This window comes from Sporisorium graminicola, chromosome SGRAM_1, assembly GCF_005498985.1.
Source record: "Sporisorium graminicola strain CBS 10092 chromosome SGRAM_1, whole genome shotgun sequence".
NCBI classification, from domain to species: domain Eukaryota; kingdom Fungi; phylum Basidiomycota; class Ustilaginomycetes; order Ustilaginales; family Ustilaginaceae; genus Sporisorium; species Sporisorium graminicola.
The window spans coordinates 417658-443580 of NC_043719.1; the positions used below are offsets into that span (position 1 = coordinate 417658).

General features: G+C 56.5%; 13 protein-coding genes across 13 annotated transcripts; 7 read left to right on the forward strand and 6 right to left on the reverse strand.

The window, feature by feature from the left end:
• Positions 1-626: 626 nt before the first annotated feature.
• Positions 627-1469, forward strand: EX895_000180 (uncharacterized protein; the record flags this gene model as incomplete). Its single annotated transcript, XM_029880781.1, has 2 exons — positions 627-1093; positions 1307-1469. The coding sequence occupies 2 exons, from the start codon at positions 627-629 to the stop codon at positions 1467-1469; spliced, it is 630 nt and encodes a 209-aa protein (XP_029742167.1).
• Positions 1470-1645: 176 nt separating this feature from the next.
• EX895_000181 (uncharacterized protein) lies at positions 1646-2701 on the reverse strand (the record flags this gene model as incomplete). The annotated part of the gene is made up of 2 exons (XM_029880782.1): positions 1646-1681; positions 1766-2701. 2 exons carry the CDS (start codon positions 2699-2701, stop codon positions 1646-1648), a joined length of 972 nt encoding a protein of 323 aa, XP_029742168.1.
• A 1384-nt stretch (positions 2702-4085) lies between these two features.
• EX895_000182 (uncharacterized protein) lies at positions 4086-5675 on the forward strand (the record flags this gene model as incomplete). Its single annotated transcript, XM_029880783.1, has 1 exon — positions 4086-5675. The coding sequence occupies one exon, from the start codon at positions 4086-4088 to the stop codon at positions 5673-5675; it is 1590 nt and encodes a 529-aa protein (XP_029742169.1).
• Positions 5676-7876: 2201 nt separating this feature from the next.
• EX895_000183 (uncharacterized protein) lies at positions 7877-8962 on the forward strand (the record flags this gene model as incomplete). The annotated part of the gene is made up of 1 exon (XM_029880784.1): positions 7877-8962. One exon carries the CDS (start codon positions 7877-7879, stop codon positions 8960-8962), a length of 1086 nt encoding a protein of 361 aa, XP_029742170.1.
• A 459-nt stretch (positions 8963-9421) lies between these two features.
• EX895_000184 (uncharacterized protein) lies at positions 9422-10429 on the reverse strand (the record flags this gene model as incomplete). Its single annotated transcript, XM_029880785.1, has 1 exon — positions 9422-10429. One exon carries the CDS (start codon positions 10427-10429, stop codon positions 9422-9424), a length of 1008 nt encoding a protein of 335 aa, XP_029742171.1.
• Positions 10430-10850: 421 nt separating this feature from the next.
• On the forward strand, positions 10851-11814 carry EX895_000185 (uncharacterized protein; the record flags this gene model as incomplete). The annotated part of the gene is made up of 2 exons (XM_029880786.1): positions 10851-11480; positions 11578-11814. 2 exons carry the CDS (start codon positions 10851-10853, stop codon positions 11812-11814), a joined length of 867 nt encoding a protein of 288 aa, XP_029742172.1.
• A 130-nt stretch (positions 11815-11944) lies between these two features.
• EX895_000186 (uncharacterized protein) lies at positions 11945-13717 on the reverse strand (the record flags this gene model as incomplete). Its single annotated transcript, XM_029880787.1, has 1 exon — positions 11945-13717. The coding sequence occupies one exon, from the start codon at positions 13715-13717 to the stop codon at positions 11945-11947; it is 1773 nt and encodes a 590-aa protein (XP_029742173.1).
• An 804-nt stretch (positions 13718-14521) lies between these two features.
• Positions 14522-15398, reverse strand: EX895_000187 (uncharacterized protein; the record flags this gene model as incomplete). The annotated part of the gene is made up of 2 exons (XM_029880788.1): positions 14522-14612; positions 14710-15398. The coding sequence occupies 2 exons, from the start codon at positions 15396-15398 to the stop codon at positions 14522-14524; spliced, it is 780 nt and encodes a 259-aa protein (XP_029742174.1).
• A 379-nt stretch (positions 15399-15777) lies between these two features.
• Positions 15778-16572, forward strand: EX895_000188 (uncharacterized protein; the record flags this gene model as incomplete). Its single annotated transcript, XM_029880789.1, has 1 exon — positions 15778-16572. The coding sequence occupies one exon, from the start codon at positions 15778-15780 to the stop codon at positions 16570-16572; it is 795 nt and encodes a 264-aa protein (XP_029742175.1).
• Positions 16573-17352: 780 nt separating this feature from the next.
• Positions 17353-19514, reverse strand: EX895_000189 (uncharacterized protein; the record flags this gene model as incomplete). The annotated part of the gene is made up of 3 exons (XM_029880790.1): positions 17353-17389; positions 17486-17692; positions 17785-19514. The coding sequence occupies 3 exons, from the start codon at positions 19512-19514 to the stop codon at positions 17353-17355; spliced, it is 1974 nt and encodes a 657-aa protein (XP_029742176.1).
• A 385-nt stretch (positions 19515-19899) lies between these two features.
• Positions 19900-21492, forward strand: EX895_000190 (uncharacterized protein; the record flags this gene model as incomplete). Its single annotated transcript, XM_029880791.1, has 1 exon — positions 19900-21492. One exon carries the CDS (start codon positions 19900-19902, stop codon positions 21490-21492), a length of 1593 nt encoding a protein of 530 aa, XP_029742177.1.
• Positions 21493-21612: 120 nt separating this feature from the next.
• On the reverse strand, positions 21613-22805 carry EX895_000191 (uncharacterized protein; the record flags this gene model as incomplete). Its single annotated transcript, XM_029880792.1, has 2 exons — positions 21613-22044; positions 22131-22805. The coding sequence occupies 2 exons, from the start codon at positions 22803-22805 to the stop codon at positions 21613-21615; spliced, it is 1107 nt and encodes a 368-aa protein (XP_029742178.1).
• A 1085-nt stretch (positions 22806-23890) lies between these two features.
• On the forward strand, positions 23891-25915 carry EX895_000192 (uncharacterized protein; the record flags this gene model as incomplete). The annotated part of the gene is made up of 1 exon (XM_029880793.1): positions 23891-25915. The coding sequence occupies one exon, from the start codon at positions 23891-23893 to the stop codon at positions 25913-25915; it is 2025 nt and encodes a 674-aa protein (XP_029742179.1).
• Between the last annotated feature and the right edge of the window lie 8 nt (positions 25916-25923).

Consider the following 25923-nt stretch of genomic DNA (forward strand, 5'->3'; position numbering starts at 1 on the left):
ACGAGCCGTGGAAGCAGCCGCACAGCTCAGCAGGAGCCTTAAATCCGGCAGTGATGAACGTACGACCTAACAAATGGACTTCTAGCTCGCGATTTTTTTCAGGGTCCAGACGTGAGCGTTGTGTGGCGCAGGACACTAACTTACGTGGCCCCAGACTTCTGAGCCGCGTAATTGCTGGAAGCGGTTGCTCAGCCACAACCAAGTTGCGAATATCCGAAATAGCTTGGCAAGCTCGGCCATTTAAAGCTCGCTCAAAGCCGAAATGCAACAAACGACATCATCATCATCAGCGTAACTTCCTTTCGGATCCTTCTCACCCCAACCATTGCCCTGCGCAACCACCGGCTAAACAACCTGTTGCCCATACAATCACAATGCCGGAACGATCAACAGGACCGATGATGTTCATCGGCGAGCGATGTGCTCTCGAAGAATGTCACCGAGAAGACTTTCTGCCTTTCAAGTGCAGCGACTGTCGTCAACACTATTGCTCGAATCACTTCCGACCACAAGCTCATAGATGTTCTCATCATCTCGAATCGGACGTTGACTATCGAGTGCCCTTGTGTCCCATCTGTGACAACCCTCCTGCGGGCTGGAAGCGCGATCAGGATCCCAATATTGCCATGGATCGACATCTGTCCGGTGAATGCCCCATGCTCGACAGCAACGGCTATCTCAAACAGAGCACTTCTACATCGGCATCAGCTCCGATGAAGAGGATGAAGAAGACCAACGAGTGCTCATTTATCAAGTGTTCCAAGATCATGGTCGTGCCCATCAAATGCCCGCAGTGCTCCGCCTCCTTCTGCCCATCCCATCGTGCCCCGAACCAGCACAGTTGCAAGAACATTTCTTCATCCTCTTCTCCCGCATCCTCCTCTACGCGCTTAGTCGCCAAATCCGGGTCAGGCAGCGGCATCAAGAACGCTTTCCAGAACCTCAAGATCACCAACAATGCTGCTGCATCGAATACATCCGTTCCAGCTGCGAAGTCCAGCTCTTCTAGCACACCGGCCTGCCATGCAGACACTTCCAGCGCAACGATGACAACATCAGCTCCCTTCGGCAAGATGTTTGACAAGACCGAAAAGTGGGTGCCGAAACCGATTTTTGGCAAGGCTTGATCAGTGCAGTGATGCATCGGCCGTCTTTTGTGATTCTAGTAGCGCCATGCTCTTCCTTTCGACGATCGGTACGCCTTTGCTCAGTCACTTCCGCACCGCATGCGACTCGCTCTTCCTGGATTGTGGACTGATGAAAGCTGACAAGCTACGACTACGAACTCTTTCTCTTCCTTTTACAGACGTGCCAAGGCCGAAAGATTATCAGCCATCCGAGCCATGCAGGCGAGGCAGCGTAAAGGCATCCTGTCCAAAGCAGATGAACTCAAGTTGGCCGAAGAGATGGCTATGCTGTCCAAGACGGAGCGAATGAAGGCTTCAGATTCGGATTGCGTCGTCATGTGACGTCTCGCCTCCTCAACACCAAATTAACCCATCATACCCCCTCTCATACCATTCCAGGACCCAGTGCACGCAAAGCAATGCATAGACACCATGATCTCATTCTTGAAGATGACTTGTTTCTGAGAAGGCTGTGATACAAGTACCCGAAGCCCTCATTAAATTCACAGCAGCATATGTTACTTGTCATAGACCAACTGGCGGAAAGTGATACTCTGGGTGAGGGTAATGCAAAAAAGTAAACGGGTCAGATCTGTGATCAGAACCAAGAAGTTAGCCGAGCAGCGACCGCAACTTACAATCCTAGGCCCTTTGACTCTGGGCTCCTTGGGTATCTCATGGGTATACCATTTTTGAGTCTGACCCTGCATCACGAGCAAGCTGCCACCGGCCAGAGTCCAGCGTTTCTTGACCATGACCTTGTCCTCCTGCACCTCCTTTTTTCTTGAAGATTTGCGTTCCATGACCCAGCTTCGATCTGCGCCTAATGACACAGTTACGATGACCTTGTTCTCGATAGTGTCCGAATGACGACCAATGTAGATGCTTCCATCGTCGTAGCGGTTGAGCATGCAGTGGTTGAAGCGCACCTCTTCGCCAAGACAGGTATTGGAGGAAATGAGAGAGGCAATATGGTCGAGCAGCGGCGGGAAGGGGGCATGCATCTCGACGGGGTGGCCGCTGTATTTCAGGTGAAGGCCCGGAGCGGTGGCATAAGCAGCGATCTCGCGAGACTGCGTGATCTCGCGTCCATACACCTTGAGTTTGGGTCGGTACCACTCCGGCAGACGGTCGAGCTGGGAGCGCCACTCTTCGGCAAGCGATCGGTCGATGAAGTCCGGTTGATAGTATACTTCTGCGTCCGGAAGACCATCCACTTTGTATGAGGAGCAAAACTCGGACTTCGTGACTTGATGAAACGGTCCTCGATGTTGGAACTTTGGCGCTGCCGTTGAGGCCTCGGTTGATTCTCTCTTCGCTACTTTTCCGCTCCGGCCAGCATCATCTGCCACTTCGCTGTCATCAGGGTCATACGATGACTGTGACCGTGTCCGTTTAGCTACACTGCCTTCTGCTTTGGTAAGTGGTAGCCGGCTCCGTTGTGCACCGAATCTCACGTTGAACAACGTGCTTTGAAACGTGCGTTTGGTGGGCGAGCTCGAGCTGCTCGCAACTGCGTCCTTTACCGCCGAGGCCGGCAGAGATGGTGCGAACGACGAAGTTGATCGTGCCATGTATGCGACGTAAGAGCCTATGTGCTTGAATAGGGGCGAGTAGGGAAGGTGAACAACGGGCTGAGCATGGCCGCCACCAAATCGTCTCGGCTATTCATTCACACATAGGTAAGCCAGGGTCCAGGCGGCTGAGTTGGCCGAACCCGATGAATCTACCCGATCTTTGATTTTCATCTGTTGAGATCGACACGTTGTTGCAAAATTCGGATTTGAAGTGCTTTTTTTGTTTTCTTTCGCTGCACCGAGTCAGTATGCAGGAGCACCTTAGATCTTCTTATCGGCACCTTTGGGTGTTGCGCTGACGACCTACGCTCTTCTGCATTGTTTACGACAGTGCCGCACGAATTCATTTGATGTACACAGCAGTGCAGACAATGATGTACTGTGCTATCAGCTCACGCTCGACTTTGCAGAGGATGGCTTGGAGTTGGCGCTGTTGAGGTCAGTAACATGCGTGTCTAGGCTCTTTTGAAGCAGCGATTGCAGACAAGACAGAAAATCACACCGGCGAAATTTGCTCGGTTGAACGCTGTCAAAGCGAGGAGTTTTGCAATTTGCCGTCGTCTGGTTGGAGCAAAGCGCTGCACTGTCTCTCCAAAGCAAAAAAAATCGAGAAAATAGACCCGCCGGCGGTGGACCGAAGTGTTTCCCATGCTACTCACGGCAGATGCTCGGTCGAGCCATGTTTTTCTTTTCCTCGACTGTTGGGGTGGGGATCTCCTTGCAGCGCAGAGCGTGAGCAAACAACTACATCGTCCACATCGGATTTCGAGATGAACCTGATGGATGATGTGAGTTCGACCTCAAACAGTTTGCAGCAAGCTACACAGAGCGGGAACTAGATGCGAGTTTCAAGTGGCTTGCTCAGAGAGCAGGATGATGTTGATGGCACAGCGAGTTGCGCACGAGCGCACGCCGGCGAGTTTTATTAATATTATCTTCTTCCAGTTCTTCTCAAAGCTCAAGCAGGCGCGTGGGCTGCCTGGTTCTTTTTTCTAGTTTTTTTTTTGGAACGAAAAGTCGGCCCGTTCGAGGTCAAAGATCTTTATCTATTCTTACTGGGATATCTCGGCCTCATCACTTTTCTGCGCTGTGCTGTGCCGTGTGCGTGTGCGTCTCTCTCTCTCTCTCTCTCTCTCTCTCTCTCGGCGTGGCTCTCTCTGCAGCTGATCTTGAATTGCGCCGGTTTTCTTCTGAGTAAGATTTGCGAGCTGGCTTGCGCTTTTTTGCTTTCTCTTTCTCTTCTCGGTGTAGGCTCAATCGATTCTCGTTTCGTTTCGCGCCGCCGCTCGCCGTCACCAACACTACAATACACGCACCCGCCACATCGCATCCCTCTTCTCCACGATCATCAACATCACCGCTCGATCATACCCAGTCCATCATGATCTACGCTCCTATCGCCAAGACTCAGCTCGAGTGGTACGCCTCGCTCAACCCGCTCGAACACGGCGTCGACAACAAGTTCTTCCGTAAGACCTCGATCATCGCTACTATCGGCCCCAAGACCAACAATGTCGAGACCCTCGGCGCTCTCCGCCAGGCTGGTATGAACATTGTCCGTCTCAATGCTTCGCATGGCTCGCACGAGTACTTCAAGTCGGTCGTCGACAACGCCCGCGCCGTCGTCGCTCAGACCCCTGGCCGTCCCCTGGCCATCGCCCTTGACACCAAGGGCCCCGAGATGCGAACCGGTGTCATGGTCAACGGCGAGGACGTCAAGATCGCCATGGGCCACGAGTTTTACGTTACCACCGACGACGCCTACGCTGAGAAGTGCAGCCTCGAGTACCTGTACATTGACTACAAGAACCTCGCCCAGAAGGTCGAGGTGGGCCGAACCATCTTCATTGACGACGGTATCCTCTCGCTCCAGGTGGTTGCCATCGAGAGCGACAAGCTCGTCAAGGTGCGCGCAGTCAACAATGGCGTGCTTTCGTCCAAGAAGGGTGTCAACCTGCCCATGACCGAGGTCGACCTCCCCGCCATCTCGGAAAAGGACCGAAAGGACATTGAATTTGCCGTCGAGCAGGACCTCGACATGATCTTTGCCTCGTTCATCCGACGTGGTAGCGACGTGCGCACCATCCGCGAGATTCTTGGCGAGAAGGGCGCCCACATCAAGATCATCTCCAAGGTCGAGAACCACCAGGGTGTTCAGAACTTTGACGAGATCCTCAAGGAGTCGGACGGTATCATGGTCGCCCGTGGTGACCTGGGTATCGAGATCCCTGCTCCCCAGGTGTTCATGGCCCAGAAGATGATGATCTCCAAGTGCAACATTGCCGGTAAGCCCGTCATCTGCGCTACCCAGATGCTTGAGTCGATGATTGTCAACAACCGACCCACGCGTGCCGAGGTTTCCGACGTTGCCAACGCTGTCCTTGACGGCGCCGACTGCGTCATGCTTTCCGGAGAGACCGCCAAGGGTGCCTACCCCATCGAGGCTGTCAAGATGATGGCCGAGACCGCCTACCTTGCCGAGCAGAGCGTTTCGTACGTGCCCCTCTTCAACGAGATGCGCACGCTCACCACCATCCCCACGGACACCAACGAGACCATTGCCATGGCTGCCGTCGCCGCTTCGCTCGAGCAGCACGCCGGTGCGATTCTGCTTATGTCGACCAGCGGCAACACGGCACGACTGGTCAGCAAGTACCGCCCTAGCTGCCCTATCCTTACCATCACGCGCAACCCGCACACCGCCCGTGACGTGCACTTGTACCGCGGCTGCTACCCCTTCCTCTACCCCCACCCTCGCCCCGAGGACAACTCCAAGTGGCAGGAGGACGTCGACAACCGCATCAAGTATGGTCTTGCTGAGGCGCTCGCTCTGGGAATCATCGAGAAGGGCGATGTGGTCATCACCCTGCAGGGCTGGAGGGCACAGAGCGGTAGCACCAACACCATCCGCATCCTCAGCGTGCCGGAGAGCGCTCGTGACTTCAAGCTCGAGGGCACCCAGATCAACTAGACGGGTTTGCATCATGTCTATATAATCTCTACTTGGTGCTTTGTCAAGCCGGGATTGTCTCCTTTCCTTCTTGTTTGTAATTTCATTGGTCTTTTCTGCAGCATCATGTCAGCGTTTGAGGAACTTGGACCGAGAGCGAGACGTGTCTGGGGTGTGTGTGTGTGTGTGTTTGAAGAGAGCGAAGGGATCCTTTCCCATAACGACGTCTTCCATCCTGGGAGCATGGACATCTCAGAACACTGGGTAACCCGACGAGAAAGCCGCACACGATGCACAATGGAGCTCGGCAGCGGTCGGAACTACGGCAAATGCGGCATCAAGTGTTAGTCTGGCAGAATCAGATAAATGGCAATCAAGAGGGGCACGCGTGCAATCTTAGCAAGTCGGCTAGATAACAAGTCTCCGATCCGGCGATCAGGAAACCACATGGGAACACCGGCCAATTGTGACGGCTCATCGGTGAATAACGGGCAGTCTATTGCTGGGAGGAGAGGAGCGGACAGACGGGAGGGGAACGAGGAGAGGGAGTGTCGGCGGCGGGCATTGCTCCCGGAAGAAGTTTTAGGCTGTGAAAGGGAAAGACCGGGTTGCAATCCCCTCCCGGACTAAATCGGGGCTGTTGTTTTTCCGAACTGTTTGGCCAAGGGTACTAACATTGGTGAAGCAGCAGCCAGCATGCGAGCACGTGGTTGACCGAAGCCTTTGTCACTAGACGAGTGCCAGAAGCCGGAATGACAGATCCTTAGGTCGATGGACACGAACGGGAAGGAGATCAGCGCCAGACTTTCTTCTGAACTGCTGACTGTGTCATGTGAACTGTGGACCTCGCTCAGACGAGCACTGTCCAAAGCCAAACTTCTCCCGGTTCCTCGAGAAAACCGAATCGCCCACCAAAAAAACGTGAAGAAACGTCAAAATGTTGGGGACAGAAACGTCATCCAATGCTGTAGTTTTTTTTTGCACTTCTTGGTTCGCATATTTTGAGCGTCCGTCGAATTGCGCAGAGGTCCGAAAGCTCCGAGCTGCTGTACTTGGCCCCTGGAATTGGGATCAACTTGAGAGCGTCCCCTCTCGTTCATGCACAGTTGGGTTTCTCCTTGGTCGCGTGAGGAACTCTCGACGCTGACGGACCATTCGCCGGTGTAAAAGCTAGCTGCCTGCGCCCAAACTCACACGACCATGGCTAGTTGCATCGCATGCTCTCCCTCCATGCCATGCCTATGCGTTTAGGCTACAACGCGGAAACCAACAGTGTTGGTGGGGTATGGGCAAGTACTGTGGGAAGGCAAGTAGGAACCTGCATAGATTGAACAAACAAAAGCCGGCAGCTTCTCGCCACCTTTCGTTGCGCGTTCCTCTTGGTACTGCATGCAAGTGAACGCAGGCTTCGGTGCTTATCCTGGAACCAGAAACATCCGGACCCCACTTACTACCGTACCAAATCCCTTTACCCTATGTTCAGCGCCCGTCTCTTCTACTCTAACACCAGTTTAAGACGTGACTTTGAAGGCGGCGACGGATGGACTCCGGACGTGCATGGCAGTGGACCGTAGAACCTTGATCACCTCGAGCGGCGGCTTTGCGATGTCGACAAGAATAAAGTTGAACGAACACCGTCGCTGCTGGTGCGGCTGCTGCCGAGGCTGCTGCTGAGAGCGAGAGCCGGCCGCTTTGTGGGGAGAGGCGGAGAGACCGTCGAAAGCCCAGTGTGAAGCTTAACCTCGAGATTGGTAACCAGTCACCAAGGGCCGTGGTACACCCAAAAGCAGCCTCGTGTGCTCACAGGCCAGGCCAGGGACCACGGAAAGGAACGACAGGCTGGCTACCGGCATCGAACAGAGTGGAGCTTGAAAAGAGGCAATCAACCCCAAAGACCGGTCGAGTTGGACCGACCCTAAGCGGGGAGCAACTATTAACAAAAAAGGAATGCCAAAAAAAGTTTCTTGACGTGCCAAGCAAGTTCTTTGATCATGTCTCAATGCGTTAAGAAGAGACAGACATACATTAGCATCCGGTTCCTTGTGGCAAAGAGTATATAGAACTTCTTGGTTCAGTGAAGACCTCAACGTTGCGGAACCTTCTTAATCACCTTCTCTTCTATACACGACACGACTGGATCCGCCCCTCGGCCCTGTCGACTACCCTCGCCCCAACACACGACACGGCAGGAACCCGCAGTAAGCGCGCCCGCTTTCGACAAGATGTCCTATCCCCTCGACAACCCGCGCCTCTCGTTCTGGCAGAACCTGGCTCAACAGCCATACCCCGCCAAGCCTGAGGGTCTGCCAGCGCCCGACTGGGTCTTTGAGCTTTCGCTCTCGCCTTGGGTGCCGCTGCTCACTGGTGTCGTCTACCTCTTCGCCACGCACGCCACCAACCACCGATTCGGCCCGGGCAAGGCTCAGCCTGCGGATCTGGTCAAGCGATCCTACGGCTTGTCACAGACGGTTCTGGGCCACAACATCTTGCTGGCGCTCTACTCGGGCTGGACGTTCTTCCACGCAGCGACGAGGATTGGGTCTTACCTCTTTGGCGGAGCGTATGCCGGCGGGTTTGCAGGCCTGACCAATGCGTACTGCACGGTGCCTATCGCCGACGCCTCGTACGCGGGTCTTGGGCTGTACGTGTACTTGTTCTACATCTCCAAGTACTACGAGATCATCGACTCGGTGATTTTGATTCTCAAGGGCAAGCCGGTGAGCAACCTGCAGTCGTACCACCACGCCGGCGCCATCCTGTGCATGTGGGCTGCTTACCGCTACTCTGCATCGGCCGTGTTCATCTTCCTGCTGTTCAACTCGCTTGTGCACACGCTCATGTACACCTACTACTCGATGACGGCCATGAGGCTGCCCTTCACCGGCGGTCTCAAGAGGAGCATGACCACGATCCAGATCACGCAGCTTGTGGTGGGCATCAACCTCGCCGCCGCGTACTTGTGGGTCAAGTACGACCCGGCCGCCTACCCTGCCGGCGCAGTGCCCACGCCTGGGCGCCACGTGCTCAACCCGGCCACTGCCGCGCTGGCATCGTTTGGCTCGGCGTCCAACAGCACCGCGTCCAAGTGGCTGCCGACAACGAGCACACAGGCGCTCCAGCTGCTCAAGCAGACCATCCTCGCCAGCGTTGGCGCAAACAGCAAGACCTCGTGCGTGCTCTCTTCGGGCGAGCTCTTCGCCGTCCTCCTCAACGTTGCCTACCTCATCCCGCTCATCTATCTGTTCGTCAGCTTCTACGTCCGTAGCTACCAGAAGAAGGCGGCCAAGAAGGGAGCCAAGGCTCAGTAATCGCAGCTCTAGCGCCGCATGCTCCTGCTTATACATCGGGGCGCTGTCGATGCACTCTGCATCCTGGAGCTGCGACTCTTCTTGCACGCTTTCGTCTGTTTCGCTTGTTGATCGTCCTTTCGCGTCTTCCGATTTCTCTTCACTCTCTCTTCTCTGCCCCGGTTGCATATCGATTCACCGTCAAACATTGTAATTCTAACAAACGATCCGTTTCCTCGCGTGTGCCTTGTGCCGCAGAAGTGTGGAGACTCGTAAGAAGACAGAACAACACGAGATGGGGAGTATGCAAACTGAACTTGTGTATAGAAAGATGTGATCGATAGTGTACATGGCTGAGTACGGCAGAAAGCTGGAAAAAGCGCTGCTATGTGCGAATGCGATAGGTGCCTAGATAAAGCTGGTATAAGATCCAATGGTACAGAGGAGGAGACGAGAACAGTTGCGCGCGACACGGCATCCTTAAATCATGCCAATCGTGCGCAACAGCCTGCCAAGACGGGCAGCAATGCGCTCAGCGATCCAATTGGTAATCGCCTCCAACCCCCAGAAGAAGAAACCCTGCGAGAGCGCATCGACCTTCTTCACGGTCAGTACGGCCGTTCTCCCATCCTGTCCAATGTTGTGGTTGATCCCATGCCTGCCCGCCTCGAGCAGCCCATCGACCCATTCGACATCCGCCTTGTAGTAGACATTGTTCCACTTGCCACCGCGCTCTGCAGCCGCGACGAGCAGGTCTCGCCCGATATTGTATCCGTCTCGTTCGATGGTATGGTGATACTTGAGATTCTTCTCCTTGCTCACAGCGAGGAACCAGGCGCCCGTGTTCGCCAGGGTGCCGTTCTGCTTCCACACCCTGAAATGATTCCCCCCGTACAGGCTTTCCCAACAAGCTCCCACCCATCTGCCCGGAGCACCGGGAAAGCCGGTCTCTCTATACTCGAACATCTCGGGGGTCCATCCTTTGCCATCTCCCAGATCCGCACGCTGCAGGTTGCCCATATGCAGATTCAGACACTCGAACGAAAAGCCGATGGTGCGGATGTAGTCCTTCAGCCCTAGGTCCGAAAGAACGTGCTTGTCGGACTTGCCAGAGATGATGACGTTGATGGGCTCGCGCAGGCCGTTGCCGACGAGATCGAGCATTGAGCCTCCGTACGTGCGCGGGTCGACCCACCCAGGCAAGTCCGGGTCGCCCGCGCCGTCGCCATTGTCGAGGTCGAGCGCGTCGTAGACCGCTTGCTCAGAGAAGGAGGCGTTGTAGGTGAGGTAGTCCGACACGCCGATGGCCGGGTCGTTGAGACCGAGGGTTTCGCGCGTGGGTTGTATCGGGCCTGTGGTGGGTGAGTATGGGTCGAGAGGTAGCCATGGTGATGCTGGTGTTGGCGAGGCAGCGACGACTGCTGCTGCTGCCGAGGTTGAGGCTATCGCGACGGCTGCTGCCGCTAATAGGGTGGACTGCAGACGCATGGCTGTGATGAAAGACACGAGTGCACAGAGAAACGTAAACGTAAAATGAAGAAGATTGCGTTGGGGGGGTCGTTCAAGGAGGAAGGTGAGCGATGGAACGATAGACAGTTGATAGCGGCATCACGTTGGTTCTCCCCGGCTGCCGGCAAATCATGATAAGTTTAGCACGTAAATAAGCTCTTAAGGGAAATAGGAGTCGTTGCGCAGTTCGAATTTCCCTCGCGGCCCAGCGTCAGTTGGCCGCCATGCGGACAAGCGCAACTGTATCGTGCGAGAGTCAACAATCTTGTTCCTCCACTCTGCAATTGTCACGCTGTGTTGCTGTGCAGCTCAATCCAAGAAAGCTGACTTGCGCGTCACTCACACCCAACCAACACCTTCACCATCACACCCTTACACTTTAGGAAACGCTTTGCTGAAAATGTCGACTTCAACACCGGAAGAGCTGCTCAAGAACGCAGAGAAGAAAGCCTCTGCGTCCGGAGGCTGGTTCTCCTCCGCCACAGCCAAACAAGAGGAGGCCGTCGAACTCTTCAAAGCCGCCGCGAACAAGTTCCGCATCGCCAACCGCTTCGAAGAGGCGGGGAACGCCTACATGCGAGCCGCCGAAACCGAAATCAAGACGGGCGAAAAGGACTATGCTGCCAACACGTTCTTCGAGGCGAACAAGTGTTTCCGCATGAGTCGGCCTGAGCTGGCAGTGGTCGCGCTGACGCGGGCACGAGAGATTCTGATCGAGAGAGGACGGTTCAGGCAGGCTGCGGACCGGGAGAAGGCGGTGGCAGAGCTGTATAAGAACGATGCAGCTGACCCGGAGCGCGCGTTGGAGGCGTACGAGCAGGCCGCGGCATGGTACCTTCAAGAGGGGGCGAATGCGACCGCCAGTGGATGCTACAGGGAAGCTGCTCAGCTGGCGACGGATCTGGCCCGATACCCGCAAGCCATCGAGAGGTGGGAACAAGTCGCCAGCATGTCGTTGGAAAGCAACCTGACCAGATACAGCGTCAAGGACTACTACCTCAACGCAGGCATGTGCTACCTCGCCATCCCCGTGAGTGTCCCCCTTCCCCTTTTGCCTCAACACCGAGCTCGTATTGATCCTAACCAAATTCTCGCTTTCGCGCGCCCACTCACCGTCGAACGCACAGGACTACGTTGCAGCCGTGCGAGCGATGCAGTTCTACGCAGAACAGGACGCCAGCTTCCCCACCACCATGGAAGGCCGCTTCCTCCACTCGCTCGTCCAGGCATGCGAAGAGGGCGACCTGCAAGCCTTCGACGCGCGCGTGCAAGAGTACGACCGAACCAAGAAGATCCAGGGCTGGCAAGCCTCGCTCCTACGCGCCGTCCGAAAGGGCGTCCAAGACGAACCGGATCTCTCCTAACCCAAATAGCCGTTACAAATTCTATGTACTTTGATTTCCCTCACCGACTCATTTTGCAATCTCACCACGACACTTTCCAGGCATCGCAATCGCAGCAAGAGTGGAGATTGCATTGCATGTTGCTGGATATTCAGTATTCAAGCTCGTCCGCCAAAGCCAGGAATGCCGCATCGTCGTCGACATCGCCAAAGCTGTCATCCGACGACGCTGGTTGACCCGCCTTGCTCGCCCCGCCTCTGACGGGAGTCCGGACACTCCTCGCCACCCTGGCAGCAATCGCCGGTGGCCGAAACGGAGCCGCCGGACCTGCATGCGTCGAATGCTGCGACGCAGCCACGGATTGCGAAGTAGGGGCGTACTGCGAGCAGTTCCGTGGCAAACCCGGTTGACGCGCTTGTGACATGCCCAGAGGTAGGGGGCGAGAGGCGCTCGTTGCTGCAGGGCCGCCGACTTTGCGATTCGCTGCAACGGCAGGCTTGTTGTGCGGCGAGACAGATTTCGAGAGTGAAGAGGGACCACGTACGCCGAGCTTCTTAGCGCTGGAAGTGTTTTGCTGCCTCGCTTCGATGCGCGCCGATCGCTTGACTGGCGAGGCCACCGCGTGGCTGGTCTTGTTTGCATGGGTTTGCGCCGCAGTCGAGCTGCCCCGTATCGGTTTCGAGGCTGGTGACTCGCATGTCGCGGCGGCCGTCGCTGGCACAGGCTGGCGCAGGCTGCGCTCCGCGTTCATGTTCCCTTGACTGTGTTGAGATACCACGGCGAGCTTGGTAGGATCTGCTTGGGCTTGTGGCTCCGATGGTGGCAGGTTGATGGGAAGAGATTGCAGGACGCGTGCATGCTCAGCTGGCCTGAACACGTCGTGATCGGACTTAACCGAGCGGAAGATACGATTTGGAGTCAGGGGTTCATCCATAGGTGTAGTTGAATCGTGCTGCTGTTGAGCGGACTGCGAGCGCATCTCTTGCTTCGCATGTGGCGCTGCTCTCGATGTGCTTGGCGCCGATGTGGTTCGGTGGATGCCTTCCCTGGGCGTAAGTCTAACCCCGTTGGTTGCTGTCCCATTGCTGTTCGAATCGAATGTAACACCATGACGCTGTTCTGGCTGCGCGGAGCCAGACTCTGTCGATCCGCTGGTGTTTGGTCGTGAAGCATTCTGCATACCCTTGATGGCGGCCTGCAGGTTCTCAAACAGCTTCATGCAGTCTGTTGCACCACCAGAGTCATCGGTGAAGCCGAGTCCGGCGATCAGCGACTCCTTCTTGCGTCTGCGTGGTGGACGTCGATCCAGTCTTCGATTCGATGAAATAGAAGGGTGCGCTGCGTCTTTCTCCGTGGCGTCGAGGAACGGCAATGGTGATCGAGTGGCTACGAAGCTGTGTTGCGATGGCGAGGACAATTGTCGAAACCTGCCTGTGTGACCCGCGTCCATCTTTCTCCTCCTTGTCGATTCGGGCGAAGACTCACCCACGTCACCCAGCAAAAGCCTTCTCGGTCGCTGTGCTTCTTCTTCGTCATCTTCCTCATTGTCTGACGTCTCCAGGTTGATGTACTCGCGGGTCTTGACCCTGTTTGCGGTGGGATCAGAAACGTGTCTGCTAGTAGCTCGTGATGCGTCGACGAGCTGCTTCTTTCTTTTGGCCGAATCTCTGGCGACGAGCGGTGATTGTGCTTCCAGCGCACCTGGCAGCTTCTTGAGCTCGCCAACAAAGGCTTGTGTGCATAGCGGTAGTGTCGGCGAGTCCTGGCTCTTGCTGGGTGTCCAGTTGGCAAGCTGTCGAAGCACGCCTGGCGACGGTGATGCGTGCCAAAAGACTTTGGACGTTGAAGGCTGTGACGAGGATTGCTGCGACGAGGATGGTCCCGCAGACGTGGTCAGATTGAGTGAGTCGAAGAGTTCGGACATGGTGAAGGCACAGTCGAGTCACGGCTGAAAGGGCGGAGGTCCGATGGAGGGGTGACGTGTGTGAGAGTCGAATAGGATCCTATGCTGGCATGGCTGAGCGTGGTGCGGGAGTCGATGAGTTCGGTATCCCAAGTCTAAGAGGCAGTGGTGGGTATGTGGCAGAGTGAAAGGAGAGAAGGGTGAGGTGCAGGATGAGAGCGTGCTGCGGTGCGATGGTGAGAAGGAGAGAAGCTCAACGGAAAGAGCAATCCTCAGCACCGACTCGACTCAAGTGGACTTGACCCTGCAGCAATGCCTCAATCCCGCCCCGACTCAAATTTTGCCTAAGCAGAAAGCAACAGAATTCATTCTGCCGACCACCTCGCTAGCCCTGTCTCTTACAGCCAGCACATCATGATTGTAATCGCACAGTACAAAGCAGGCGTTGCTCTAGCCTACACAGGATGCTCCTCGTATTCCAGATGATCGCCACAAGCTTCGTCTTCGCTGGACACAAATGAAATTGCACGGACGAATTGCTGCCCACTCGAAGTTCTGTTGATGGGCCATTCATTGGTCGAAAGGTCGACAACGACGCGCATACGCGAAACGAGAGACCAACACTTTTTCTTGGCCCGACCTTCAAAATGTTACATCGCAGGCGCGTACGCTCCCGGAGCTGAGGGTTTGAGTCACGCGCTGCTGGCAGCTACTGTATCATTGCCCTTTATACTCTTCTACAATTCCTCGGCCTGCATCCTGACTACAGCAGCAACTTGGTGCAGCTGTGGGCAGGGCAGCTATGGCGTGGTATTACGGCGCTGCTCAGTTCTTGGCCAGAAACACTTGCTTGTAGCAAAGCTGATGTGGAGCACCATCTTCGTCGTATCTGTCGCCAACGGGGCTGTAGCCCAACCTGCACGGCGGTGAGGTAAGAGGAAGATTGAAAGCAAGTTAGTCAGCGCTGAGCTTGCGGATAATGTCGTTACTCTGAGAGGAGATCGCGTACTCACTTCTTGTAAAAGTCGATCACATAGATCTGACTGCTGAGCTTGACGACGATGCTATCGAGTGTCTGAGCCTGTTTCTCGACCTCGCTGTGATGCTCCTGCAGCGACGGTCGCGGCCCAAACGCCCCCTGCTTCGCAGCTTCGTCGCTCGACAAACTCTGAATCAACCACTCCTCGGCCTTCCTCACCAAAAAGTGCCCCAACCCTTTCCCTCGCGCTTCCTTGAGCAGCGCCAGCCTGCCCAGCTTTGCCCCTCCTCTCTCTGGGATCTCGGATTCGGTCTGCCGCTCTTCCGCACGTGTTTGCGCTGGATCCCTGGCCCTCGACGTCGGGTGCGGATAATGTGTCCATGCAGCACTGATAAAGTCGCTCGCGATCGCCGACTCGCTGCGGCTGCCACCGAGCGGAAACGAGGAGGACACATCGGGTTCGGAATCCGGTTCGTCCGGCTTGGGGATGGGCAAGGGATACGGCAGCAGACGCAGTGTGCCGAGTGCACGCGTGGGGTCGTCGCGGTGTGTGAGTGCGAAGTGAGCGGCGAGCGGATCGTACTGATCAATCTCGTCCTGGAGCGCAAACCCTTGCTCGTGGACAAAGACTTGGATGCGCACGTCGCACGCCCCGCGTAGCTGCGAGGCAGACGTGCATAGCGTGACCTGATATTCGTCCGAGAGCATGGTGCTACTCGACATTTTCGATACTGGGTGAGCTGAGCTAGGCCGGAATGGGGAATGTGGGGATATGATGGACGTGTGGAAGCAAGGCGGGAGCTTGATCCATGACTCGGAAGGGGGCATTCGATGACACCGATAGCCGACGTTTTGAACCTCAGTCATGACGCTCTCTCCGGAAAGGCTGCATTGCCGAACGCTGATTTTCTTTTCGGCAGCGAGGTTAGCTTGACGGAACACGCGTAGATTGAGCTCAAAAAATGTGTTGCACGCAGTCCGGAAGACCAACCAACACCTTGCAGCGAGCACAGCTCAAATCTTCGAGACTGCTTCCACTCGTCGTTGTCGCCACCTTACACCACTATCAGGGAGACCTTTCACCTTCCAGCAACTTGTCACAATGTCGGTAGTCAACGTCTTCATTCACGCGCCCTCGACGCTCGTATCAGCAGAACGACGCATCCCGTCCAGCATCCCCTTGCACGATCTCAAGTACCGTCTTGAATCGATCGTCGGCGTGCCACCCTCCAACCAGATCCTCGAAATTCACTCTGCGCGAACTGATCATGAGCAGCAAGCGACGCTTCCCGGGCCAGGGCCGTTCGCTTCCTCCGTCCGCTCCACACTTATCGCAGCGATCCCGCAAAATTCGGACCTGGAGCAACGAACGCTGGATGAGCTCGGTGTGGTCGACGGGATGGCGCTCAAAGTGCTCGACACGCGACCCAAGGAGCTCATCCAGACCTACACCGACGAGAGCCTTGTTGAAAAGTACGTCATGGACGACGACACGTACGCCGCGCGCAGAGACACCGTGCTCGCCTTCAAGCAGCGCAACAAGCTCGGCCGCTTCGACCCCTCCAAGGACGCAGCCGTTTCCAGCACCACCTCGGAAGACGTTCCGGACAACGTGGTCGTGGGCGCACGGTGCCTCGTCGACCTCTCTGGCAGCGGCACAAATCAGAGAAAGGGCACAGTGCGGTTCGTGGGCCCGACACGATTCGCAACGGGCACCTGGGTCGGTGTCGAGTACGACGAACCTGTGGGCAAGAACGACGGAGCCGTTGCGGGCGAACGGTACTTTACCTGTAAGCCCAATTTCGGCGGCTTCGTGCGGCCTGACAAGCTTCAGGTTGGCAATTTCCCGGCAGACGACTTTGATCTCGAGCTCGACGACGATGACGAAGAAATGTAATCACAAACATAGGCAAGCACTACACAGTGGTGACATAGAGTATTGCATTGTGTGTCTGAGGTCCACACGCATACTATCGTACGAAGATTCACAACCCTCCAGCACTTACAAGTTCAGGCCAACTTCAGCATCTCCCGAACAGTGTCGGAAGAGCCTGAGTGCGACAGCAGCAACGGGAGGAGCCTGCAAAGACGCAGGAGACAGCAAAGGGAAAAGAGAGAGAGAGAGAGAGATCGCCAAAACGAGCAGGCGTGGGAAAGGGCAGAAAAAGGAGAGACAAAATGGGTTGGTCGACTGCAGCTTTCGGCGAGCTTAGGATGCATCAGATCGGAAGAGGTTCCGAAGAACAACATGCAGTCTAAAGCAAGACATACCCAAGCTGGTGTGGCAATTAGTCGTCGGCACATCCGCGCCCAACTGAAGCGCCAAACGTGAGACCGAACGAGCTGCAACTGTCTGTCTGTCTCGAGAGACTGCAAAGTCGGCTGCTCTCACATGAGCAGGCAAAAGTAAGGGGGAAAAGAGAGAAAGAGGAAAAGCGATGAGCCAGACGAGTCTATTTTGGCAGCACGAGCAGCGAGCCGACGGAAGGTAGTCAGGGGACTAATTTCAATCTTGCAATTCGGCGTTTTCGCCATCTTGAAGTCTTAGAGTCAAGAGCTCTTTTGAGTAACGCCTGCGTGCAATCGCGAGAAAAGGCAGAAAGTAGTTTGAGAAGATTGAGGAGGTCACTGTCGACACCGGAGGGCTACGATGTGGTCAGAGTAAGCGACCGAGAGTTCAACCTAGCTTGGCTTGAACGAAAGCGTCGGGAATACTACGAGGGAAAGGAAACAAGATAAGCGGAAAGACGTCTGGTAGTCAGCACACGAACTGTGCATAAATGGCGCGAAAGCGAGTGCTGTCTACTCACTATTGTGCACTGATCGGCTTGCCGCCAAAGAATCGTCCGTTGAGACCGTCGAGAGCTTTCCTGGAAGCGTCAAGGTTAGCGAAGGTGATGTAGATCTCGCCCGCGGACTCCTTCTCGACGTGGATGCTCGCCACAGGTCCATACTTGGCCTGACACTCGTCCTTGACATCCTCAGCGAGATCGGTGTCCCAATCCGGTTCTGTCTCTCTGTGATGCGTGAAAGAGAAGTAGGGACGGTGGTTCAAGTCAGTTTACTGTGGTATCGCATACGGAACGGTGAAACGGGTCGTCATACGTACTCTGCTGGGTTGAACATGTTCTTGAGAAGCAACGAGGTAGAAGTCGATTCGGGGATTCCGGCTGGACGCTCTTGCGCCGCCGCCGCCGTCGTAGCCTCGGCAGATGACGGAGATGGCTCGTTGTTGCGAGCAAGCTTCTCCATCAGCGCCGCACGTCGTTCCGGATTGAGACCGGCGCCTCCGCCATCGTCGAACGCCGAAGTGAGCTGCGGCAAGTGGCCGCCACCTTGAGGGTCTTGACCAGATCCGTTTGTGTACGACGAGCCTCCACCAGATCCCTTGGCGTTGACGTTGCCGACCCTGATAGCTCTGTCGGCGAGCACGAAGCCGTTCATCTGCTCTCGTGCCCTCTTTGCGTCTTCCGCGTGCTTGAATTGGATGAAGCAGAACCCTTTGCTCTTGCCCGTTCCTGGTTCGCGATGCAGGTCAACGTATTCGATCTCACCGAACGGTTCAAAGACGGATTTGACGTTCTCGTCCGTGAGACTGAAGTGCAGGCTGCCGACGTACAGCCTCGCCTCGGTGTTGGGCATGTTGGGACCAGGACGAGGTGCCCGAGGAGTAGGGTTTACAACGTTGAGATGGATGGGGGCTCCAGCCGTGTGATACTGCATGGGCAAAGGTGCGCTTGCCACGACTCGAGGGTCCAGCTGGGTGGCTGGGACAGCTGGATGCGGTGCCATGGCATGTCTACCGCCTGCATCGCTTGCCCCCGGGTTAGAGCCACCGCTACGAGCAGCGTCCGTCCTTTGTACAACGATGGGGAGGCCAAAGAGGATCTTGCCCGTCAGCTCAATCGCTTTGGGCACCAGTTCACGAGCCGCGAACTCGACGTAGCCGACGCCCTTGCTACGGTGCGTTACACGATCCATGACGATACGCACATCCTGCACAGCGCCTTCTCCCAGATGGTCCTCGAAAAATTCTCCAAGATCACGTTGACCCAACCGCGCCGAGAGCTGGCTGCAAAATACAGAACGCTCTTCGTAGTCGTCGATTTCTGGACTGGGAGTGTGGCGAGATCGAACCGAAACAGTCGGGCTGTCGTAGCGACCGCGGCGTCTTGGCACTGGGCGGCGGGCATCATCTTCGTAGCGACCGCCGCGTTGTGGATGACTGCGGCCGTAGCGACGATCGTCATAGTAGGAATCGTGTCGGTCGCGGTCTGCACGACTGGAAGAAGGAGCCGGGCTAGGTCGATGGTGGTCAGTAGAAGCTACAGGGTCTTCATGTCTGTCGCTTCGACGACGGCGTCGTTCGCGTGCACCCTCGTCGTCATCGTCTTCCGCGCGATCTCGGTTTCGGTCTCGTTCCCGACGAGAGATGTCCTCGCCTCTGCGTCTCTTTCTGCGCTCCTCCGCCTCGTCATCCGCTCGCGAAGCGCTCTTCCTGGAATGGTGACTCTTTCTGCTATACGTGCTGTCCCGACTGCGACTGCGGCTTCGAGTGCGACTGCGACCGTTGGATCGAGCTCCTGGAGAAGAAGCGCGGGAAGATCGACTCGAAGCAGACGGCGAGCGCTTTCGCCCGCGAGCAGCGTCGTCTTTGAGGCCACTTGAGCGTGAAGCCTGAGCACGCTTGCGAAGCTGTTCTGCCAGCTCCTTTTCTCGCGACCGAGAACCGTCATCTTCGTGGCTCGACCGGGCGCTTCGTTCGTCGTCCAGTTCGGAGCCTCGAGAAGGCCGGCGCCCGCCACGTCGAGAGCGGGCCTCTTCCAAATCTGCGTACATGCTGAGAACCTTCCTAGCACTATATCTGGATAGTCGAGTACGTGCTGCCCGAAGAGAGGGTGTTAGGAAAGAGTTGCAAGATGGTAGATGGTGATGTGAAGGAAATCAAAAGCAGCAGTAACCCGTTGCTGCGCAGTTCATCTCTTCTCCGCTTTTGCCAATTTCGAACTGTCAAAGGGATTTAAGATCACGTGACATAGGTATTCGAGCCTGCAGAACGCGTTGTTTGAGGACTGCAGCTGAAAGTATGCACAGTGCTCTCGAACCCTGCAGGCAGCCAACACTTTTTTTGCCGCAATCAATAGTCTGATGGTGAACAAGTTACAGTTGTCTTGAACACCATCCGTTCTTCTTTCCTCGCATTCAAGCAACTCGCAAGACCTGCATGGATTTCACAGCGGCATATCGGCATGCCGCGTGGCGCTGCATCGCCTTTTCGCCCGGCTCGACCTTTCTGGCTTCCGTGACCGGAGACGATGCCTGTTCCGTCGTCGTGAGAGCAAGCTCGACGTTACAAGTGATTCGAACATGGACTCTGGAAGCTTCGATCGGCGTACTAGAGTGGTCTCCCGATGGTGCATTCCTACTGGCAGCACATCCGGGACAGAAGGAGGATGGCGTTGTCTTTGTGGTGTCGCTGGACCCAGCCAAGGAAGCGAACGATGGGTCAGACGAAGGATCTGGATGGGTCGCGAGGATCTCTTCTGGCTCAGACGGACTCTCTCATGCTACGTGGGCGCCTCCATATGGACCCAAGACGCTCATTCTATTCAGTCAAAGTCATCTACGAGCCTCACTGTACAACCTCGTCGACCAACACATCTCGGCCATCGAAGGACCGAAACACGACAAGATCGCATGGACATCCAAGCAGCCCAACTTGTTCGCCGGCATCCTCAAAGGCTCCGAACGCGACTCCCTATACATCTTTTCATTTCAAAAACTGTTGCACAAGGATCTGCAGCAGTTCACCAACAAGCCGAAGTCGGATGAAATGTGGAAGGTGGAGCAGGCCTTTCATCTTGCCATGAATGATGCGCATGACGTCCTTTGGTCACCAGATGGCAGCTGCTTGGCAGTGTGGGAAGGACCGTTGGAGTACAAGCTGCAAATCTACACGCCTCTCGGTTCCCTTCGAGCAACTTTCCTCGTCGAACCGGACTCGGACTCCAATACGCCTGTCACACGGGCAGGTGCGGTCGGCGAGCCCCGACAACCGTCCAAGCGACGACAAGAATCGGCGGATCTCGCCAGCATAGTTGCCGGTGGCGGTGGCGGGATTCGTCAAGTAGATTGGCATCCTTCGTCTCTGTTCCTCGCCGCGGGTGGCGGGGACGAGAAAGTTCGCGTCCTGGAGAGCACGGAGTGGGAAGAGATCGCCTGTCTGGACCTGTCCAGCCCTTCTATCCGAGCCAGCAGGGATGCGCCGTCGATGCCGATGTACGGCCCGCTGATCGCATGGAGGGAGCCACTGAGCTGGCTCGAAGAGACGGGGGCGCGCGGCATCGTCGGCTTGGAGCAGGCCAGCTTGCCGGTCTCGCTAACCTCGAGCAAGTCGGGAGCAAGACAAGGTGTAGCATGGATGGCATGGAGCCCGGAGGGGAACTTGCTGGCTGCCCTCAACGAGCGATTGCCACACGTTGTATGGATCTTTGCCTTTGCAGAACCCGGAGAGGGCAGGGTGACGGGTACTTCGCCGCGTCTGCTTGCGGTGTTGCAGCTCAATGGCAGTGTCCGAAAGGTGTGTTGGAGGCCCGGCCACGTAGGCAAGCTCGGGGTGGTGTGCGACAACCGTGCCATCTACACGTGGGAGCTGATTCCGGCGTCAGCGTCACAATACCGGCAGAGAGCAGAGGCGGTCCCAATTCCCAACGACGATCTCAAAGCGACTCAGCTGCAGTGGTCGCTGGATGGGCAAAAGATTCTGCTCGCGTCGGACTCGCTCTTTTGCTGCGCTTTCGAAGCGGGCGAGGGTTGAGCTTTCCTATGGTCCTGTTTTGCAAGTCACAAATGTAAAGTAGCGAGTGGTAAGGGGTATCCTACCGGTCTGTCCGTCTGTATTCTAGGAACACCAAAGGGATGTACTTGCTGTCAAGGCCTACAGGAAGCCTCTGCCTGTGCCGCGTGCCCAAATCTGCACTCGACCAATGTTGGAACCGACGGATGCGCCGCCGAGGGCTGCACTCTGTCCGTCGGGTGCAATGCGATACAGAACAGCCTTTGTGCGGCTCGGACACGGTGTGTCGATGGCAAAAGCATGGAGCGGAGGAAGAACTCTTGGTGCTGCGCCTAGTGCTTGGCGATGCGATGCGGGGAGCGCTCGTGCTAATGACGGCCGTACCAGCGGATGGACGGTGATCTCGCCGTCGCAGTCCCTGGCGCGCCCACTTGCGAGCTCTTTGACCTCGACCCATACGTCTGCCTTTTGCAGTAGCGTGTTGAGTAAGGACTCATCGAGGGGATCGGAAGCACCGTTCTTGCTCTTTGACGTGGCGTCGGCGTGCATGAGGGTGATGATGCTCGCCTGATTCTGTTCGATTCATGCGATTCGAGATTCAACATGTCAGTGGACACTTACAGAGCTACAATCTGAGAACACTCGCATTGTATGCGTACCTTTGCTGCGAGAGAAGTGAGGGCGCCGAGCCAGTCGGTTAGAAGCCGAGAAACGTCGACGGGTTGGCCGAAGGAGTCGGTAGGATCCGACGCCCAGGCTAGCGCATTCAGATCGTCAACCACTATGAGAGCTCTAGAGGTCCAGTCGGCATCCTCATGCTGGCTTTTGGAATCATCTTCTAGGTCTTGGGCCACTTTGCGATATAGCTTCCGCAACAGCCGTTCAGCTTGGGAACCGTCCTCTCTGACTTGCATGCTAGCGACAGCATTTGCAACATCATCCTCACCGAGCGACGCTAGTATGTCGGCGTTGGCGTCGATGAAGGAAAAGGATCCATCACGCATCTCCTGGTCCAAGTGCACCGCCGACTTGCGAGCGACATTCTTGAGGTGGACACTTCCGTCCGATCCACAGCCTATCCAGATGACTTTGATGTAAACCCGAGCCTTGCCCTTGGTGTCAGGCGCCGCCGACGAGCTTGCTGAACTCTGTTGCTTATTGGCGGCATGAGATGCTCTGAGAAAGTGTATGAGAACGAAAAGTGCTGGCGCGTCGATGGTGTCTGTGACGAGGATTTGCGAGGAGCGTGGTGGGATGGGAGTCCTTTCCGCCGCAGACGATGGACCTGCTCTGCTGCTTGCGGGGAAGGAGAGGAGCGTGTCAAGATTGGGCATTGTGAGCGGACCTGTTCCAGCCCTTTCGGTCTCTTGCAAATTTCCGTCGTGGCGAGGACGAGGACAGGAGAAGAGCAAACCCTCGTCAGATGAGGGGAAGCTCGTGTGAGTTCGGCTCCAAAAAAGTTGTGGAGGAAGAAATGCCGATTTGGGGTTGAATCGGGCATGACTTTGAACACGGAAACAGCCGATGCACAGAATCAAAGAATGCAAACAAAAAAATGCCTCAAGAAACGGAAAGGAGCAGATCGTGTGGCGCCGCACGTGGACGTCCTTTGTCACCGAGACACGAAAGCAAAGATTCAAGAACGTGCTCATTCGTTTTGCACCTCGGCACCACAGCAGACGCAGCACCAACACACTCCCGCCCTTGTCACAGTTGGCTTTTGGTTTCCGTTGGCTCAAACAGCATGCTCTGATTACTGGCTCAACGCAAGCTTGCAAGAAAATCATGGTACTGTGACCCTCTTGTCTAGCTGTTCGACGAGAATGGGGTTTGGCAGTATTGTACAGTGGTGAGACGTGGACAATCCGACATGTCAACGTGCGCATTTTAGACTCGAATCGAGCATCGTCACTCGAACGCTGTCCGCCCAACATGACGCCGCCGACGGCTCGTGGCCGGCATCAAACACGCAAGGTTGAGGGGCTGCTCCTTGTCACGTTGCCTTGGCTCGGCCCTCCCCCGGACGTACCCTCAACACTTCTTTCTGGCAGTATCACTGTGGCAGGTGCAGCCTTTCATGCAGGGTCGTGTCGTTCATTCACCCTGGAGCAGCAATAAGTCCTTTACCGCCGCCTTGATGGAAAGGCCGATCCTGTGACCTGTCATAATCGCCGTGTGTTGCGATGCAGATACTGTTAGCACTCGCTTTGAATCGTCTGAGTGACCCTTGACAGCCTTTGGAGCGTTGAGTGCAACTGCCTCGAGTACCAAACACTTGAGCAGCCGCCACCCGCGACCCCTCTCCCATCTCGTCTTTGCGACTGGTCCCGTCTCTGTCCTCTTCCTACATAACCATCATCATCTTAACGCAGTAGCCATCGCCAATCCTCGGTTTGTACAGCCTTCTGCACCACCGAAAATGGCCACCAGCGCCATGTCACAGATTGCTCCGATGAGCATTGACGAGCTCGTCCACGCCTACCCGCGCGATGCCAAACGCCCCAAGCTGCGCGTTGCCATCGTCACCGAGAACTTCCTCCCCAAAGTCGACGGGGTCACTCGCACTCTTGCACGCCTCCTCGAGCACCTCAACAACGAAGGACACGAAGCCATGGTGCTCGGACCCGAGACCGGCATCCGCCAGTACGCCGGCCATCCGGTCGTAGGTACCTTTGGGGTACCGCTCGTCATCTACCCGGGTCTCAAGCTCAACTTTATGCGTCCGCGCTTCGTCCGTCGTTTGCAGCAGTTCAAGCCGGACGTGATCCATTTCGTCGATCCAATCTGGTTGGGCGCGCAGATGCTTCCGGCCGTGCAGAAGTGGTTGCCGGAGGTGCCGTGTGTTTCCTCGTATCACACCAACCTGCCCACGTATGCCACACTGTTTGGCATGCCGTGGTTGGAGCAGACCATGTGGAACTTGACGCGCAACTTGCACGACAGGTGCGAGATCATTTTTTGCCCGTCGGAGAGCACGCGGCGCATGCTCAGGAGCAAAGGTTTCGCCAATGTCGAAATCTGGTCTCGTGGTGTCGATATCGAGCTGTTCAACCCCCAGGCTAGGGATGAGAACTTGCGCGAGAGCTGGGGCTGCACACCCAAGCCTGCTAACCTCCGTCTGCCCTTGTCGCCTTCGGTGGCCGCCGCAGATGCAGCCGCCAAGTTCGGCTCGGAGCACGCGGCTCTTTCACACCTTGCCGGCAAGCTCGGCGTCTCGATCGTGCAAGCCAACAACACCGGCAAGAGGCCAGATGGGTCTGACGATGACAGCTTCATCCGCACGCCCCCCACCGGACCCGCCACTTCACCTGACTTTGCATTCACCCCGCCACCCGCCTACGATAGCCTCAGCGGCGTCCCCGACCTACCCTCCGGCGGCTTCCTGCTCCCGCCCCCCGCTCTTCCTTCCAACGCCTTGGCCTCGATCCCGAGCAACCTGCGCGTCGAGCCGGAGCCGCAGAACTCGAAAACAGTCGTGCTCTACGTCGGCCGCATCTCGTGGGAGAAGAACCTGCGCCTGCTTATCGAGGCGTTCAAGCTGCTCCCGACCTCGGTTCGCAGCAAAGCCAAGCTGGTGTTTGTCGGCGACGGACCTGCGCGTGGCGATCTGACGCGGCTGTGCAACAAGCTCGAGCTGGACGCGTCATTTATGGGGCATCAGAAGGGGCCACGGTTGGCGGCCATGTATGCGTCTGCGAGCATCTTTGCGTTCCCGAGCTTCACAGAGACCTTTGGGCAGGTGGTGCTGGAGGCGCTGGCGTCCGGGTTGCCCGTGGTTGGATTGCATGCGGAGGGCACGTCGGATCTGGTGAGCCACGGCAAGACCGGGTTGCTGTTGGATGTGAATGCGGTGGCCAAGGCGAGTACGGTGGGGGCGGCGAATGAGTCTCGATCCGCGACGCCGGGGGCGAGGGGCCTCAATGCCTCGGATCGCAGCGCTTCGGCGATCGCGATCAGCGAATTTGCCAACGCCGCTTCCTCGGCTGCGTTCAATCTGCGACCCCCCGCCTCCCCCTCCTCTTCCGACCGCTCCAAATCAAATGCTAGCTCCGACGTCGGACTCGCCACCCCCATCCCCACGACGCTCGACTTCAAAGCAAGCATGACTCCCAACACGCCCTGGTTCCACCAGTGTGCCAAGTCCTACTCGATGCTGCTCGAGCGCTTGATCTTGGACCGACAGACGCGCGCCCTCATGGGCCAGCGCGCCGTGCTCTACGCCTCGCGCAAGACCTGGTGGGACGCCATGGATGCACCCGTCAGAGGCTACGAGCATGTCATCCAGCAATCCGGCCTCAAGAATCTCTCCGATGACGAACTCGAGGCGTGGAGGAACAGACAGAGGAGGAACGCCCCGCTGACGGGGCCGCGCATCAAACTCGCTGTCGTGCTCTACGTCGCGCTCTTTGCTTGGCTGGTGTGGCTGCTCTTCTTGTCCAAGTAGATTCATAC